Source organism: Polypterus senegalus, chromosome 5 (genome assembly GCF_016835505.1).
Source record: "Polypterus senegalus isolate Bchr_013 chromosome 5, ASM1683550v1, whole genome shotgun sequence".
In the NCBI taxonomy this organism is placed as follows: Eukaryota; Metazoa; Chordata; class Cladistia; order Polypteriformes; family Polypteridae; genus Polypterus; species Polypterus senegalus.
Window position 1 is genome coordinate 106,071,154 of NC_053158.1, and position 19,775 is coordinate 106,090,928.

General features: G+C 37.2%; 1 protein-coding gene across 1 annotated transcript in view; it reads right to left on the reverse strand.

Annotated features, from left to right (window-relative positions):
• Positions 1 to 19,775, reverse strand: part of acad11 (acyl-CoA dehydrogenase family, member 11) — a 559,410-nt gene that overhangs the window by 257,055 nt on the left and 282,580 nt on the right. The window contains 1 exon segment of the mRNA XM_039754106.1: positions 818 to 934. Within this exon segment, the coding sequence (XP_039610040.1) occupies positions 818 to 934 (117 nt within the window).

Here is a 19,775-nt window from a genome sequence, read left to right on the forward strand (position 1 = left end):
CTCATTTTTAGAATCATGAGCTGTCTCTTTCCTTCTCTAGACCTTTTCCTTTCCACCAGTCTGGTGAATATTTGGCTCTTCTGCCCCTAAGATGTTGCTCCAAAACTATACAGGTTTTTGATGTACAAGACTAACCTCTGGTTTGCATTTTGTGGCAAACCCCCAGAATGTATGCTCACACAGTCTTCTCTTCATGGTTTTCTTGGACCCAGCAACACCTTCAAGCTGGAGAGTGTTTTGAATGGGGCCAACAGCTGAAAATGTTTTTTCTTTGTATATGAAAGTACTCTTCTGTCATCCACTGTGGTAGTTTTCTTGGTGTACCAGTCTGTTTGGTACTCTTGAACCAGTATGTTCTTTCTTTGTAATAATGTACAAAACAGTTGATTTTGGCTAGTCTTTGCTATGTCTTGGAATTTTGTTTCTGATATGTTTCAGCCCCAGGAAGACCTGTAATGTTGAGTGACAACAGAAAAAGATTTCAAAGTTTTGCATAATTTTTTAAAACTCTGCATGATATGATGATACAATAACCCACATCTGGCCACCGTACAGCTAAGTAGCCAATAATGCAATTAGTTGTGATTCCTTAAAATGGTGGAGTTTGGGGGGTTGGCTACATAAGTAGTGCTGTAATTCCAATACCAATACTTGTTAAAAAACATTGATGTAGTGCTACACTTAAAACTCACATCCTTTGTTTCATGTCAGTACTAAAATGAATATGCTTGATAATGAAATGTTATACCACTCCAGTAACAGCTGTGTCCTTGTCCAAATACTTACAGACTGCACTGTATTTTTGTTTCTTTAGTACCTCTTTCCTAGCAGCACTGCTCCCAAATTTATCCATGGAGTTGGCAGCATTGAGAGTTAGCAGGCGGGCTTGTTCAATGCCAATGCGGCATTCTGCAATCCAGTGTGCAATGACTTCCTGCAAACATTCAAACAAGTTAAAATATATTAGTATTTAACAGCTGGAAATACAACATATTGCAAAAAATTTACTGCTGTATATGCTGCTGAAAAATAAAAATACTCTATGATTGAATAAAATTAATAAAATTAGTGTTAATAGAATATAAGCCATGACAAACAGTGAATTGAAATTTCATGCAAAATTACAAGAACAAAAGATCTGGTGCAACATAACAGCAATAAAAGTAAGCATTTTTTCTTGCTCCTTTACCACCTTCACTTAGCTATTCTAAAATAATGTAACTCATTTTGTCAGTACTTTTCCCCCTTCCTGTAAATTTAAATTCATAAAATGCTTACTGATTTATTATAAACAGTCCTGACAGATAAGTACTGTAAATTATTATAATTTTGTAAAGGCACACAACAATACATCTCATTGAGTTTGCTTACAGATAAATAGAATCATAATACACACACTCAGTGCACGTGTGAATGAGTCTAAATAATAAGCTACCCATGAAGCCAGAATAAACGCAGACCAATTCTGAACTCAAAGTTTTCATTTCACTTCCTTCATAAATAACAATAGCCTGTAAAAGTGACATCTGTGACAGAGCTACATCTGCCACCACTTTACTTGCTATATGCATCAAGTTTACTGGAATTCTTATTTGCACCTTCTCTTTCAGGAACTATAAAACTATTAAAGGAACATTTTACAAGTAAATAAAATACATTTAAAGCAAGACTAATATATTATTTAGCACATAGATTAGGACTTTAAATAAAAATACAGAATAACAACAACACAACTGCATATAATTACTTGGTGGTCCTTCAAGCAGCCTGGACAAGGGAGGAGGGAACAATACTAGAGTCACTGTGTTTTGTCTGTTTTGTTTTTTTGTTTTTTTTTCTCTCTTTTTATTTCATCATAATCATTCACATATATGAATTGTGCATTTTAATGAACCTACTAAGGTGATTAGACGCACGAAAGACAGAGAGCCACACCCGCCAACTGTAAGATCATGGGATACCATGGGATACACACGACAGGGCCACGCCTGCCAACTCACAGAGGCCCACCTGCCAACTCTAAGACCATGGGATATGCTCGACAGAGCCCCACCCGCCAACTCTAACCCTCCTTCCGCGTCATGGGATACGCATAACAGAGCCCCGCCTGCCAACTGTAATCCTCTTCCTGAGTCCACCATCACTCTCGAAGGCATGTGCACTGCCTGCTCATGTGCCCGCATGCAACAACTTACCAAACACAGCCTCAGTCGCTTTCATCTGTGCTACAGTCCATATGCACCTCTGAGCCACATTGACTTTTCATTGTTCTTTTCACTTCCGGCTGCTTTTCTATATATATAATTGACCAAGTCGCCCAGCCATGGGGTACGCACGACAGAGCCCCGACCACCCACTCTAACACTCATCCCGCATAATGGGGAATGCACGACAGAGCCCCGCCCACCAACTCTCACCCTCCTGCTGCGTCCACCCTTGCTCTCAAGGCATGCGCACTGCTTGCTCATGTGCCTGCCCCCAACACATCACCAAACACATCCTCACTCGCTTTGGTCTGTGCTACAGTCCACATGCAGCTATTATGTGGCGTATGCTACACTGCGGGTTGGCTAGTTTTATATTATATATATATATATATATATATATATATATATATATATATATATATACACACATATATATACACACATATACACACTAGCAAAATACTCGCGCTTCGCAGCGGCGAAGTACTGCCTTAAAATTTCTATTAAGAAGAAAATTAAACCTTTTTAAACTGAGAGAAAATATACCAATAATTATTTGTTAAGGATCTCTTTGTATACCACATTGTGAGTTTGGCCATCCGGTTGTAATATGACCAAGCTGTGCGCTGAGCTTACTCTTGAGCATGCAACATACAGTTGGCCATGTGAACAGTAATCTTGTTTCAAATCTCACAGCTTGCATTGCTGCTGTCATAATCGATTTGAGTTTCATGGTTTATTTCAATTACAACAGTATTTGTAGGACTTGTGTTGAAGAGACTTTCGGCATCTGTCAAGCATTGTAAGTATACAACCGGTTTCATCGATAACTTCACATCATGCTTTTGAGAGTTTAAACATTCATAAACATCAAAGTGTCCACTACTGAAATCGTTACCTGTCAATCTAAGATGTTTAAGAGGCATTGGCGGATGTCGAAAGGTGTAAAATATTTGGCCATTTCAGTACACTTGAAAGCGACAACCAAACAATTCAGCGGCAGCCATCAACTCACATGCAGATGCATAGGTGAAGGGCTTAAGCATTTCACTCTTCTAGTGCTCCTGTGTAGTATAATTATCTCCTGTACCGTCATCAGTCCACACCTTGAACCTGTCCCAGTCATTCAATACATAAGACACAGTGTTCCTCCGGATATCAAGAGTGAGCCTGATATGGCTGGGCAATTTGTAACAAAGGGAATGGAAAAGGCAGGTGCCATCTCCGGGCATGGAAACCACTCGGTAAGTGACAGTTCTTTGATCGATGGTGATCACCTCGATAGACATGTTAATGGGGTACGGTTGGAATAATAAAGGAAATGGGTACCTGAACAATGTAAAGTAAGTCTAAAATACCCACACAATAACTATAATCGTAATAAATGAACAATAAAACAGCAGAGAAGCCGTGGATTAAATAAAAAGGCTGTAGTTATCAGCAGGGAGACGTGAATCCCGTGGCGAAGCAAGGAAGGGAATGTAGAGACTGGAACGATGGACGGCCTTATATAAACAGGCAGCCAAAACATGGGAGGCGTTGGGATGGGGGACCCAACGCCTCACACGGTGACCGAGCTGCAAGCTATGGATGCATATATGTACGTAAGTAGGATTCAGTTAGCATTAGGAACCTGCATACCACATTTCTTGAAGATGGGCCCATAAGTAACAAAGACCGTTGAAAAGTTCAATATGGTGGCCGACAGTGGCATAATACCACCAAAATAAGGACCAAATTTCAGCCTTCTACCTACACGGGAAGTTGGAGAATTAGTGACGTTGGAAAGTTCAATATGGCGGCTGACAGTGGCGTCATACCACCAAAAATAAGTACGTACATTGGTTTCGGTTAGCGCAGGGAAGCCGCCTACCAAATTTCGTGAAGATGGGGCCATAAACAAGAAAGTTCAACATGGTGAACGTTGTCAACCGTTATGACCGTTACGCGTAGAATTTCGAAATGAAACCTGTCCAACTTTTGTAAGTAAGCTGTAAGGAATGAGCCTGCCAAATTTCAGCCTTCTACCTACAAGGGAAGTTGGAGAATTAGTGACGTTGGAAAGTTCAATATGTCGGCCGACAGTGGTGTCATACCACCGAAATAAGTACGTACATTGGTTTTGGTTAGCGCAGGGAAGCCACCTACCAAATTTCGTGAAGATGGGGTCAGCCTTCTACCTACACGGGAAGTTGGAAAATTAGTGACGTTGGAAAGTTCAATATGGCGGCCTACAGTGGCGTCATACCATCGAAATAAGTACGTACATCGGTTTCGGTTAGTGCAGGGAAGACGCCTACCAAATTTCGTGAAGATAGGGCCATAAATAAGAAAGTTCAACATGGCGGACGTTGTCGACCATTATGACTGTTATGTGTAGATTTCGAAATGAAACCTGCTTAACTTTTGTAAGTAAGCTGTAAGGAATAAGCCTGCCAAATTTCAGCCTTCTACCTACATGGGAAGTTGGAGAATTAGTGATGAGTTAGTGAGACAGTGAGTGAGTGAGTCAGTGAGGGCTTTGCCTTTTATTAGTATAGATATATTTATTAGGTACAGTACAGTTGGAACCCCCTTTTGCATTCAGAACTGCTTTAATTCTTCATGGCATAGATTCGACAAGGTGCTGAAAACATTCCTCAGCGATTTTGGTCCATTGCTACAGATTTTTCAGCTGCACATCCATGAGGCAAGTCTCCCAAGTGTGCTAAGAAAATATCCCCCATACCATTACTACACCACTACCACCTCCATCCTGAACTGTTAATACAAGGTAGGATGGATCCATGCTATCATTTTGTTGATGCCAAATTCTGAATCTACCATCTGAATGTCGCAGTAGAAATTGAAACTCAGACATGGCAATGTTTTTCCAATCTCCAGTTGTCTAATTTTGGTGAGACTGTGTGGACTGTAGCCTCAATTGATTGTTCTTCGATGACAGGAGTGGCACGTGGTGTGGTCCCCTGCTGCTGTAGCCCATCTGCTTCAAGGTTCACCATGTTGTACATTCAGAGATGCTCTTCTGTATACTTTGGTAGTAACAGGTGGTTATTTGGATTAGTGTTGCCTTTGTATGAGCTCGAACCAGACTGGCTATTCTCCTCTGACCTCTGGCATCAACAAGGCATTTTCGCCCAGAGAACTGCTACTTACTGGATATATTGCCTTTTTTGGACCATTCTCTGTAACCCCGAAAGATGGTTGTGCATGAAAATCTCAGTAGATCAGCAATTTCTGAAATACTCAGACCAGCTCATCTGGCATCAACAGTCATGCCATGTTCAAAGTCACTTAAATCACCTTTCCTCCCCATTCTGATGCTTAGTTTGAATTTCAGCAAGTCATCTTATCAATGTCTACATGTCTAAATGCATTGAGTTGCTTTGGACAATTTCTCTTAACAGTTCTGAAGTTCTCTCAACTGCTTTTTCAAAACATGACAACACAGTGATTAGTATAACCAGCAAAATTAATTAATTCATTCAAAACCTTTCATTTATTTATATTAGTCATGCTGTTAAAATGAAAATGTACTATTGGAAGTATTTTACAGTAAGATCTAAAATTGATCAACTACATTAATGTAATTTTAACATACAAATGACACTGAAATACATAATAAAACACATTACTGTATACAGTAAAATATTACTGTAGAAAAGTGTTCTTCTCCCATGCTCCTGGCAAAGTGTGATGCAGTTATGGGGTTCCTGCAGTCAGGTCTGGCCATTTCATGAGAGTGGGAGGCAATTCTTCCTAGGTACAAGCAGAAGTGATGTCTTCAATCTGTCCATAGGTGAGTTTCAATAGTTTATGCAGTGGCCAGAGCTTTACTTTATACTTCATACGGTCTTTGTTTTCGTAATAAGAAAAATTTCCAAACATAGGATTCAATCTTTTTGCTAATATAGTCCAATTTCAAATAACACACAGTAACTGTTGACCACAAGCTGACCAACACCAAACAAGAGGTACACCAACCCTGTTACATTTGTCTTTTCTTATTTCTAATTTGCCTTCTCCCCGTCTGCTTGCCTACACTTCTTAACTGTTTCAGTGGTGTCAATTTATGACCTGAGTTTACTGTCTTAAATAGAATAACTTAATGTGGAACAAAACTCACAGACCACAATTTGTCTACAGATCCCAATACAGCATTTTGTAATGATATAACAACTTTCCAAATTGCCACCTTCCCCTCCTATATATGTTACTTTCTCTTTATTTTTTAGTCGTACACCTAAAGAAGGCTATACAGGCAAAATGTCTCTAACAATCTTTCATTTTCAGAAAGGAAATAACCTTAAACGTTTTTTATCTTTAGTATATTTATATCACTATTTACACTTTACACAAGAAACACATTTACTCTACTCTAATTTTAAAGTTACATTAAGATAACTTATTTTGCTGGATTCATCCCACTTTTGCTTAGTGCTTGACTGGCATTGGACCCAACCTTCATTCCTCATATGTATGTAAAGCCAATGCAAAATTTACTCATAACAGTATCCTGTGTAGGTTTGATGTCTCCTTGTGCTTGGTGCTGATGTAATGGAAAAAGCAATTTCAGACAATAAATGGATGGATATTTAATTTGTGCTTTGTGGTGTTTTATTAATGTTTTCATGTTGCTTGCATCCATGTGCTTTTGAAACCTATAACAAAGACGTCTGTTAAAGTTATCCTTATTTTTAAGTACTACTAATGCGCAGAGGTCAAATAATGAGGCTTGCATCCTACCTCCATTCATATGATGACCAATGAATATATTTAGTTCTCTTCCTGTTCACTTTCAACAATTAAGGGCTTTAAACAAACATCTTCTTCTTCTTTCAGCTGCTCCCGTTAGGCGTCGCCACATCGAATGATCTTCTTTCATAACTTTCTGTCCTCTACATCTTGTTCTGTTACACCCATCACCTGCATGTTCTCCTTCACCACATCATAAACCGTCTCTTAGGCCTTTCTCTTATCCTCTTCCCTGCCAGCTCTATCATTAGCATCCTTCTCCCAATATACTCAGAATCTCTCCTCTACACATGTCTGAACCAACACCATCTTGCCTCTCTGACTTTGTCTCCCAACTGTCCATCTTGAGTCAACCCTCTAATGTACTCATTTCTAATCCTGTCCATCCTCGTCACACCCAGTGCAGATCTTAGCATCTTTAACTCTGCCACCTCCAGCTCTGTCTGCTGCTTTCTGGTCAGTGCCACCGTCTCCAACCTATATAACATAGCTGGTCTCACTACTATCCTGTAGACCTTCCCTTTCACTCTTGCTGATACCCGTCTGTCACAAATTACTCCCGACACTCTTCTCCACCCACTCCACCTTGCCTACACTCTCTTTTTCACCTCTCTTCCACAATCCCCATTACTCTGTACTGTTGATCCCAAGTATTTCAACTCATCCACCTTTGCCAACTCTACTCCCTGCATCCTTACCATTCCACTGACCTTCCTTTCATTCACACACATGTATTCTGTCTTGTTCCTACTGACCTTCATTCCTCTCCTCTCTATGGTATATCTCCACCTCTCCAGGGTTGCCTCAACCTGCTTCCTACTCTCGCTACAGATCACAATGTCATCAGAAAACATCATAGTCCACGGGGACTCCTGTCTAATCTCGTCTGTCAACCTGTCCATCACCATTGCAATTAAGAAAGGGCTTAGAGCCGATCCCTGATGTAATCTTACCTCCACCTTGAATGCATCCATCACTCCTACTGCAGACCTCACCACGGTCACACTTCCCTCATACATAACTCTTACATACTTCTCTGCCACTCCCGATTTTCTCATAAAATACCACAACAAACATAATGTAATAATAATTAGCAAATGCATACTGCACATAATCAGGTACTTTTCAAGGCACACAGGCATTGGGAAACCTAAAAATTGGACAAAACGTTTATCCACTAAACTTGCTAAAAGCCCAGAAATCTTACAAAAGTAATTAAATGCTGATTCTAAATAAATAAAGCTTCCTTGGGAAATTAAGAAGGGGTGATATAATTCATGATTTATGTTTTGTCTTACTCTTTTATTGTTCTGCATCTCCCTCTATATATATGCATATATTTATCATCTGTTATCATTATGTTATCAATAAACTGTGTTATTTTTTATTACAGTTACATTGTTCAGGTTATTTGCTGAAAAATAGTCTATCACCACTTTTGACACAAACAGAAAAAATGAAGTTTAACTTATGCGCACCTTCATCAATTTATAAAGGATTTTTAAAAATTGAATTTCAAATCTCTTGATGGTTTTGCTGTCCTGGCTTCAACACATGACAGAAATGTGCTACAAAACTAAACAAATATACACCAGTATGCCAATACATTTCTTTAGACAGGGCTGCAGACGAAACTGCAGATGGACGTTACCAAAACAAGTGATCACTGCAGGGCTGTGATCAAAACGTTTTGAGGCCGATTCATCATGTTTTAAAAGTAGCTTTGTTGTAAATTGCTGCTTAATACAGGATGTCCAGTGCCCACTAAATCAGAAATAACATATTCATCTGTACTTCAGCAAAATTAAAACCACATTGACCCATTTTTCCCTTTCTCATATGTTTCCATCTTGTAACCATCCCTGCAAGGATGTGCTGAACCTTAAGATACTGAATCTTAGATATCTAAAGAATGTCTAATTAAAGACAATTGTTATATTTTTAGAATTAAGATGTTTAAAGCACAGTGATGACATTGTGCACAGTCCATTTGCAGTGTGTATGTCTTTCTTATGTTTGAGTTGTAGTTTATTTTAGGAGGTACTATAGTTTAACCTGAAGTCACTAACTCACTAGGCAAATTCAAAAATAAGATATCCATGGACTAGTCTTTATTTTCAGTAGCAATTTAAAATTCTTTTTATACGCAGTCCTTACTGTAGAATGAGCTCTATAAGATAAACAAATCTCATAAAAAGATTTGAGCAGGGTTTTGTGACTAGTAAGAAAAGAACAAACCACATTTACATTTTAATTTTAACTCAAAACTCATGAAAGTTTTTTTAATACTTAATGCAGTGACTCATCTCTGGGTAAGCCATCCCAGGCTAGTAACATACTGATTTAATAAAACTGGTTACCTTTGAAAAAGCACTATAAACTTAGGATGCATGGCAATGCAATGGTCAGCACGGCTGATTCAAAGCTTCAGTGTCGTTGGTCAGATCTTGACTCAGGCACTAGCTGTATAAATTTCACAGATTAACTCATTCTATTTGAATTTTCTGGAAACTCCATTCTAAATGTATTCGTAATAATGATTCCAAATTAGGCCAGTTTTTTGTGAGTGCACCCACATTTAGACTAAAGTCCCACCCAGAGTTGATTGGTTTGTATGCGAAATGAAATAAGCTCTGACCGAAAGTTGCATTACCATAAAAGGAGCAGGAAAATCTATCAATGATTAAACTTTTAAAGTTAATGGTGAAAATAATTATGCAGAAGTTAAATGTCTTCTAGCCTTAAATTGCTTATTTTCAGACATGGTGCTCAAATACCAATGTGGCAGCTGGTTTCTATACCAAGCTATTTTTTTATTTAGAGGCTAATTTTCACATTTAATTTATACCACAGTTAAGGAGTTATACTGTTACTTTGTCTCACTTCACAACTTATAATTCAATTTAAGATTTTTGTTGTTCCACTGCTTTACAGGTGAGAAAACATAGAAAATGAATGGATAAGTGCACACATCTTATAGCATTTAGGACATCAGATCCCCTTTAGGCATTACAACTTAATAATCCACTATTATATAAGCTGTTTGCTTTCTTAATTATTTCTAAATCATTTCATTTATATTGCAAATGCCAAATAGTAGGTTCTGATTTAGTTTCTATCATATATCTGTACTTATAACTTAAACGATTTATTTCTTAATGTTAATGTTAATGGTGCAGACTCCAAGTGGGTGCAAGGGTGTATAAGTGTGTTTCATGCTGCAGTTACGCTACACCGGATACACGTGCAGAAATCAGGTGTCTCAAAGATGCCGTGGAGGGAGCAGTTCCTCGCACCTGCACCCACTTACGAAACAGATAAGAGCCTGCACAGATTGGAGAGGGGGGCAGAAAGAAAAGAGGAAGGAACAAGACAGAAGAAAAAAAGCATCAGCAGTTAAAGGGAGAAAGACCTGAGAGCAAACAAGTCATGGGTTAGCTGGGCAGACAAATAAAAATGTGGACTGGGATCATCCTGTCATAAAAAGAACATTAAGGATCCAATGACTGTGTGTTTTTAACTTCTGGTTTTAAAGGATTATTTATTGTACCTTTTTAAACTCCACCAACACCTTCATTTTATTTAATAATTTATTTATTATGGATTGAGCAGTACACTTTGAACACTGTTTTGGACTTGGTTAATAAAAGAACCTGTTCACTTACACACCTCCGCTTTGTGTGTTGTGTCCTCATCCACTGGCTCATCCCAGTCATGACTATTAATGGTGTCGGGTTCAACAGGCTCCCAAAAAAGAGTTGGGACAGCTTTTCACAGCTTTCACATTGATAATGGAAGAGTTTGTTTACTCCACTATAAGCTAATAATTTAATGGAATGTTCTTAAGGCTCAGCTATATTTCTGTATTTAGACAATAGAATGATCTCAGATCATTCTAGATGACAGCTAGAAAAAAAACATGAACTGTTAGAATGACATTACGACATATAGTTTTCTGACCTATGTAAATTACTGTTCATATGTCTTTGTGTATGTGATAACAGACAGAAACTTTTAAGAAATTTAACCTAGACACTTAAGCGATAAATGAAACATTACAGACAGGAAAAGTTGTTCTTGTGCAGGGTGTATATGTGTGTGCATTATCAACATTCTTCTTTAATTTTTGTGTGAATTATTTGCTTTAAATTTCATTAAAACCTGAACTTTTTGTACAACAAATCATATTAACTGTTGGAATGCCTTTCTGGTAGCTGGATTTTGAACTACTTGAAACATCCAACAAGCGCAGCTACAGTGCTCAACAAATAATTTCCTTGTGAAAAATAAAACACACTAAATTTATTTATTTTATATATATGTTACCAGCATACATGTATATAACACACACAGAATGTCTCGATCCACAACAAGTAAAAAAAAAATTAAAACAACACAATGAATAATTAAAGAAGGAGCGTAATTTTAGATAAAGCCAAAGTCAAGGTGAGATTCCCTAACCCAGGATGTGAAATTAAGTATGGTAAAGCTGAATTACAAAAAACTCACCAAAAAAAAAAGAACGAAACGTCAAATAAAAACTATCACTATACTGAATGAAACAAGTAAGCTAAGCATTTCAAGCCATAGACGTTCCTGGCAAAGAATGCAATTTTAAAATAAGAAGAAGATGCTGTATTTGGAAAGTTTTTTTTTTTAACAATTACTGAACACTCCCTTTAAGTTGCCAATGCCTAATTAAAGTGGTTTCAAGGGAAGCATAACAATTTTTAAGCCTCTCTTGTTGATTTAATTCCATTTGATACTTTGCGCACTAAATGCAAGAGTAAAGCAACATTTTTTCCATGTCTTAAATTTGCCTCAGGTAATGGGGAATAATACAGAAATTTACTGTACATAACTGTGACTTATTTCACCAGATTAACTTTAATCAAACATATTCCATGATGGCAAAGATCCATTACTAATTTCAATATGACTGTGAATGTGAATGCAATTGTCAGTTATACTAAATTATACTTAATGAAAATAAGTAAAATATGTTATTTACTTATTTCAGTAAGGGTTTTAAAGTGACCCGACATTTGCGCGATAGACATATGAGTGCTGACAAAATAGCGGCCATTAAAACGCGGTGTTAAAATCGCGCCGACAAAATCACAAAAGTTTCATTAAATATGAATTACTAGTTTAAAGCATATATAATAATGTTTATTTTAGAAGTCAATATTATGAGACACGGCACGCAGATAGTCCTTAAGATCACGCCCTGCATATGTAGGAAGAATTGCAGCAAGACTTCTTGATAGTTGAGCGTATTTAGACTTGCTGGCTGCCTGACTGCTGGTAATTCCGCTTTGTATACGATGCGTTATGCCAACCCTTGATTGAGTTATTTGTTCGCGGAATGCTATAAGCAACACGTTCTTGCATGTTCCACATGGTGATAAGAAACAACGGGTTGGCTCGTCGATTGCATCTCAATCGACCAACGTAATTGTCCTCCCAGTAATCATAAACATTCTGGAGATTGTCGGGTCTACTCTCGCTCAGTTCACCGAAAGCGGACTCAACATCTTCCGGAGGAACAAAACTCAGTGCAATTAGCATCTTTAAATATAGTTATAACCTAGCACATAATGTGTACGTAATGCGCATGTACGCGTCCCACTCTATTGGACTCTTTTGCGATTTTGTCGGTGCGCATTTGTCGAAAACCAGTTAGCAAGTTTGTCGGCGCTCATTTGTCCGTTGTGGTTTTGTCGGCGCTCATATGTCTATCGCGCTTTTGTCGGCGAACTGGTTTTAAAAGTATTGAAATAAAACTTCTTTGCGGATTAATAGCTTCAATAGTTAACTCATTCATAGCAAGATAAAAGAACTGACATATACTTTCAGGTGTTAAGGTCAGAAGTACAGATCTATTGCCTTTTAATGGTGCTTTTTAAACTGAAAAGACTTCTACAATAAAGCAACTAATAAGTAATAATGTATAATAGGAGTACTGTTTGGCAGAAATCACTACTAAAATAAAATCAGCTATGGTTAAACAAATAAATAAGCCATTATTGAACATATTCAAAAATGTAATATATAAACAGTTTTTGTGGATTGCAAGAGCAGCTAACATGGCCAAGAACTGTCAGACAGCATTTTATACAGTTACATATTTTAGAAGCTATTCACTAAACAAACCATTACCGTAGTTTGTGTTTAAAAATGAGCAGTTTTATGTTTTGATCTGCCTAAATCATGGTCTGAAAGCAGAGATAATTTATAGCAATACTCCACCATTCACATGTAAAGTCAAACAAAGTGGCATTTCCTTCCTTTCAGGCTGGGATTCTAAGAGAATGTGAATGCTCCATAAAGGCAAAGTCAGTCATATGACATGTTTAAATACAGCTGGAGCTAGTTACAGACAACCAGCTGCTGTTCTAGGTGGTGGTGAGGAGAGGGTAATCAACAACAACAACAACATTTATTTATATAGCACATTTTCATACACAAAGATGTAGCTCAAAGTGCTTTACAAAATGAAGAATAGAAAAATAGAAGACCCAATAAAAAAAAAAAAATCACTTAAACTAAATACATGGTTTCCAAAATGCCACACCTTACATTGGACAAGAGTCCCAATATTAAAGGAAAATACTGACAATCCTGAGATAAACGTATAAAGCACAAAATGAATCGATTGCTGTTTCTTCATTTGTTTTAACATAGTCAATCGTACAACTCTTCATTATGTAATATCTGCAAGAAAACAACTATCATGCATTAAAATACACAAGTGACATAAACAACCCTTTTTACTGAAGGTTTTTTGGTAAAGGAGTATCTTGTTTCAACCATAATTTTTATCATGTATTTCTTTAACACAAACCGATATTAAGACTTGATAAGTGTTAAAAATATGACCTAAATATATGCTTACACATATCATTTACATTCTTAAACATGCTTAATCCAACTGAGGGTCACAGTGACCTGGAATCTCTGCTGACAACACAAGGCACAAGGAAGGAAACAGCCCTGGACACAGCCCTGCTCCTCTGTAGGGCCCACTTACACACACATCCACACTCACTCACATGTCTTTGGGATCTGAGAGGAAAACTAATGCAGATACAGTGAGAACATGCAAACTCCATATGGACAAAGACTTGGCACAAGGTTTGAAGCCTAGAGATTGGATCCATGAGGTAGTGACACTGCTCATTGCACACCTTGCATAAAAACATATTTAATCCAAACAATTTTAGTCAAAGCTGCTTAGATTAGTGTAGGATAAAGTAGTGAATGAAACACAACCCTTTAGATACTGCAAAAACTTTGGAAAAGCAGTACAGAAAATCAGAAGAGAATCCATCTATTGAGTCTTTAAAAAAGCCATCTGTTAGGAATACTAAATTAAAAAAAAATGTACTGAATATCAGTATACCAACACATTACCATAATATATTTTAAAAAGGCACCACAGACTTCCTCCCTCCGTCTCACTTTGTTAATCTGCATTTATCTTGTGCACCCACTGTGCTTTGAAATTTTAATTTAAAACAACCAAGGACATCAACTGAGCTCTTGTCTAAAGAAATCTATTTAACATATAAAAAAAGTAACTTAAAAATTATTCAGGTTGAGGAGAACCTTTGGCAAAGTGGGGAGGAATATCTGACACTCTGTGACAAATTAATTTGTAACATATTGTGCTTATATTGTCTTTTTCATTTAATTGCAATGTTAGTGTTAATTGGGGTGAAGCTAAGGAAATTAGACTGAAGAGGTGGCCATTATTTCATTATGAATAGCAATTAAAATGTATGAAAACAATGATGATGAAACAAAAGAAATTACAATCAAAAAATTGCCCGTGGTGATTGTGTTTGCATAATCTGCAAACTTAAACTGACCTTTTCCAGGAAAATAGGTCACTTTCAAAATAACAAAACAAAATATTTTGAAAAAAAAAATGTTTTAACACAAAAGTTGATCCCTCTGCAAGTTATAATAATTAATTTGAAATAGCAAGAATAAAATGTTTCCAAATCCAACTATTCTACTGTAGGGTGAAATGGATTCAGAGTCTTTCCCAACAGTATTAGGTAATGGAGAAAACCTAAACCTGCAGGGGAAGTCAGTTCATTGCAGGGCACAGACACACACACCAGTCCTACTGAGAGTCAATAATTAATCAATCAGGTTGGGTCATGGATGGAAAATCAGAGCACAAGGGCAACAACCCAAACAGACGTGCAGAGAACATGCATACTGTACACAACAGGCTGGAAGTTGAGTCTAGTCTTGACAGGAGGCCTTTAAAATGATTAGTTTAATTGTATTACCAGATACTATTTTAACAATTAGCTGATAATAAAGATTTAATTAGTGTTAAGGAAAATGAGATGTATCTAAAGTAAATTAAAAATAAAGAAATAAAATATAATTCCTAATATAAATTCAGTAGTCTTCTTCATTACTTCCTAATCTGGTCCATCATCCAAGATTTTCTATGAAAAATTAAATGTCACTGCACAGTAGCCAAGGCTATATTCAACTTGACTATTGTAATAGTGTACTATTAGGCATTACAAATCATTGTTTTTCCTTCAGAATCATAAATTGCATTAGCAAAAAATAGGAAAAAGTGTGACCATAATTTCTTGACTTTTTAAAAGAGCATTCTTTATATTAGAAAAGCATATTGTGATGTTATAAACATAATGTAAGCAAAAGAAACACAAAATATAATTTGACATACAACATTATCTACATAGAATATTGAACAAAAATTCAGGTTAGACAACAGACAGATAGACAACTATACATACATATAAAATACAAATATACAGTACATCAGTAATGGCATTCAGCCTTAAAAAATTCTGCTTGAATACCCACTTGATTAAACAGTTATGACAGTTACAAAGCATGGACAGGACGCATTCCATAGTACCACATAGGAATCCCCAACTGACTACGCCAAGCAGAAAGTTGGGAAACTTTAGGTACTGCAAAAATGCATCTGTTATTTACTCTTACATAACAAGACCTTAACAAAGGTTTTTGGTCTTCATATCACTTACAAAACATCAGTGTATGGCTTATGTGCAGTGTGGCATATTGACCCAAAGGTAAAATGTTGTTGTTGCAGCTCCTGTTAGGGGTTGCCACAGCTGATCATCTTTTTCCATATCTTCCTGTCTTCTGCATCTTGCTTTGTCACACCTATCACCTGCATGTCAACATCCATAAACCTTCACTTAGGCCTTCCTCTTTTCCTCTTGCCCGACAGCTCTATCCTTAGCATCCTTTTCCCAATATGCCCAGCATCTCTTCACTGCACATGTCCAAACTAACACAATCTTGCCTCTCTGACTTTGTCTCCAAACCGTCCAACCTGAGTCGACCCTCTAATGTACTCGTTTTTAACTCTGTCCATCCTTGTCATATCCAATGCAAATCTTAGCATCTTTAACTCTGCCACCACCAGTTCGGTCTCCTGCTTCCTGGTCAATGCCACCATCTCCAACCCATATAACAAAGCTGGTCTCACTACCGTTCTATAAATCTTCCCTTTCACTCTTGCTTATAAAAGTCTGTCACAAATTACTCCTGACACTCTTCTCTACCAATTCCAACCTGTGCATACTCTCTTTTTCTCCTCTCTTCCATAATACCCGTTACTCTGTACCCAAGTTGATCCCAGGTATTTAAACTCATCCACCTTCGCCAACTCTACTCCCTGCATCCTTACCATTCCACTGACCTCCCTCTCATTCACACACATGTATTCTGTCTTGTTCCTACTGACCTTCATTCCTCTCCTCTCTAGGGCATATTTCCACCTCTCCAGGGTTTCCTCAACCTGCTTCCTACTCTCGCTACAGATCACAATGTCATCAGAAAATATCATAGTCCAAGGGGACTCCTGTCTAATCTCATCTGTTAATCTGTTCATCACCATTGCAAACAAGAAAGAGCTCAGAGCCGATCCCCGATGTAATCGCACCTTAACATTGAATGTATCCATCACTCCTAAAGCAGACCTTACCACTGTCATGCTTCCCTCGTACATATACTGTGCGACTCTTATATACTTCTCTGCCACTCCCGACTTCCTCATACAATGCCAAAACTCCTCTCGAGGCACTCTGTCATATGCTTTCTCCAGGTCCACAAAGACACAATGCAACTCCTTCTGGCCTTCTTTATACTTCTCCATCAACACACTCAGAGCAAACATTGTATCTGTTGTGCTCTTTCTTGGCATGAAACCATACTGCTGCTCACTAATCATCACCTCTCTTCTTAACCTAGCTTCCACTACTCTTTCCCATAACTTCATTAGGTCTTGTACTAATATTAATGTAATAGTATAATGCATTTTCATTCCTTCTAGTTGCAAATTGTGTTTTTCTTTTGTCTCTTCAGCTCTGATCTCCTTTCTGTTCTTTCACCTTCAATCTGTTGGATCTCTTTATTATATGGTGACAAATGACAAAAAATTTTAAGATGTGCAATGACATAATGAAAAATGCAAATTTTAAAAGAAAAAACGGGGAGTACCCCAGTTTATTTTAAAAGAAAAAACGGGGAGTACCCCAGTTTATTTTGGGGTGTTTTTTTATCAATAACATTTTATTTACTCTTATTTGATAGAAATTGTTTAGGATACATTGTTACAGTACTGAAAGAAACAATTGTAAAAGGAATTGTAAATATGATTGCCTCATAAACGTTAGAGCAATAGATTTTTTTTACTAATTAGGGCTTAATTTTAGGCAAGGCATTTTTCATTAGAAGTCATTGATCTACTTAAAGGAATGCCTTGTTGTCTTGAAAAATTAATAATGTGCAATATCCAGGACTGTCAAACATATGGACACTTGGGAGTACATATAAATCATGAACATCAGGGTTGATTTTTTGTCTCGTTTTGTTGCCATACCTCTCCGTGATACGGCACCCAATCAAACATAAAATCACCACAGAGCTCCACATTAGATTACAAATAAATTCCTTTAGTGATTGTTATTACAATAAAATGGTAAGTAGAATCTTAAACTGGAACAAACTTTTTTTTATAACTCTTGCATGAGAAAAAAAAAGAAATGGATGTCTGCCTGTTAATGTACACCATCATGTACATAAAACGAGAACTGTGATTGCCAACAATTTAATTGAAAAAGAATGCTATATTAACTTTCACTCACTCAGCACACCACTTAACTGGAAACTTCCCCTGTGAAATGACAGACAAACCTTGCCACCAATCATTGTTTTCCTTTAGTTTTGCCATAGTACCTACCCTTTCTGTACACCTTTACTTGTCGTCACCGTTCAGACTGTTAGTGTGTCATCACATTTAATTTTGCACATCACCTCGTTTTAATGTGTATGTCACCTTAAGTGTATGCATTACCTTGTTTAATTGTCTGCATCACCTTTTTTAATTGTGTCCTCATCAAGTTTGTTACAGGGTCGGTCTTCTGTCACATCTTAAGATTAACACACATACATAGATATTCGCATACACACAGACACTAACTACAAAAGTACCGTATGAAAGATGTATACACATGCACGTTACTCCCTAGCAAGTACCATATACAACACAATACAATTTATTTTTGTATAGCCCACACTCACACAAGAAGTGCCACAATGGGCTTTAACAGGCCCTGTCTCCTGACAGCCCCCCAGCCTTGACTCTCTAAGAAGACAAGGAAAAACTCCTCAAAAAAAAAAAACCCTTTTAGGTAAAAAATTGAAGAAACCTTGGGAAAGGCAGTTCAAAAAAAGACCTCTTTCCATAGTCCGCTTTCCCTAGTACTGCAAAAGACTTACTTATCATAGGCATGAGCAACATGCAAAGCCTTAGATATATCTCAGACATAAATATTACCTTTAGTCTCCAAGAATATATTCAAACATACAAAGACTCAACATCCCTCACTATAGGCCACTTATCAGCCAGTGAATGTCATTACTGGACAGAGCTCTTCATTCGCAGTTTGATAAACCTTGCAGATCGGATCATATGGCACGTCCTACTGCTCCAGTTGCTCTTAAAAAATTACCTTAATTACACTAGAAATGAAAACAAAACATAGAAAGTTAAAAGCATTGTGGTATTTATTAAAGAGCAATAATACCAGTGGAGAAAAGCATAAAAGAAAATGTGGATAGCAAAGTCTGGATATATATATATAGTCTTTAGAAAAAGCGCATGAAATTTCAAAGATGAATGCCCTTGGCAGCTTGTGATCTAGTACTCGAAGTTGTTCATGAGATGCTTTGCTGATGATCAGATGGAAATAGCTGCACGTTGCTGGTGCCTTTTTCTGACATTGCTCTTCTGTTGTCGTTGTTTTCCTATTCTTCTGTTGCTCTTCAAACGAGGCATATTTATTATAAAATTGTTAGATACTCCGATTTGCTGGCAGTCAATATGATGGACAAATTCACTCATACTCTTTAAACTATTTGAATAGGTCCATTTCCCAAGCAATAAAGATTTTGATGTTTTAACAATCTCATGTCTCAAGCTGTAAACCAATTTGGTCCTGGTGCCCTTCCCTTCACAGATAATAAAATCATTAAGACAGCTTGAGGCATCTCCTTAATTCCTACTCAGTTCAAACAGATGGTACTGTGATTGAAATTGGTACAGTTCAGGAGAACAGAATGCGTTGATGTTAAACTGCCCATGCAAGTGACCTGTATTCAAGTTTATCTTGTTCTTGTCTTGAGCAAAATATAATGAGAATATGGCAAAAACGTGCAGATTTTGCACACCACAATATCTGTTTAACTTGTCATTCTTGATGTCTGTTAAAAGTGCCTTCA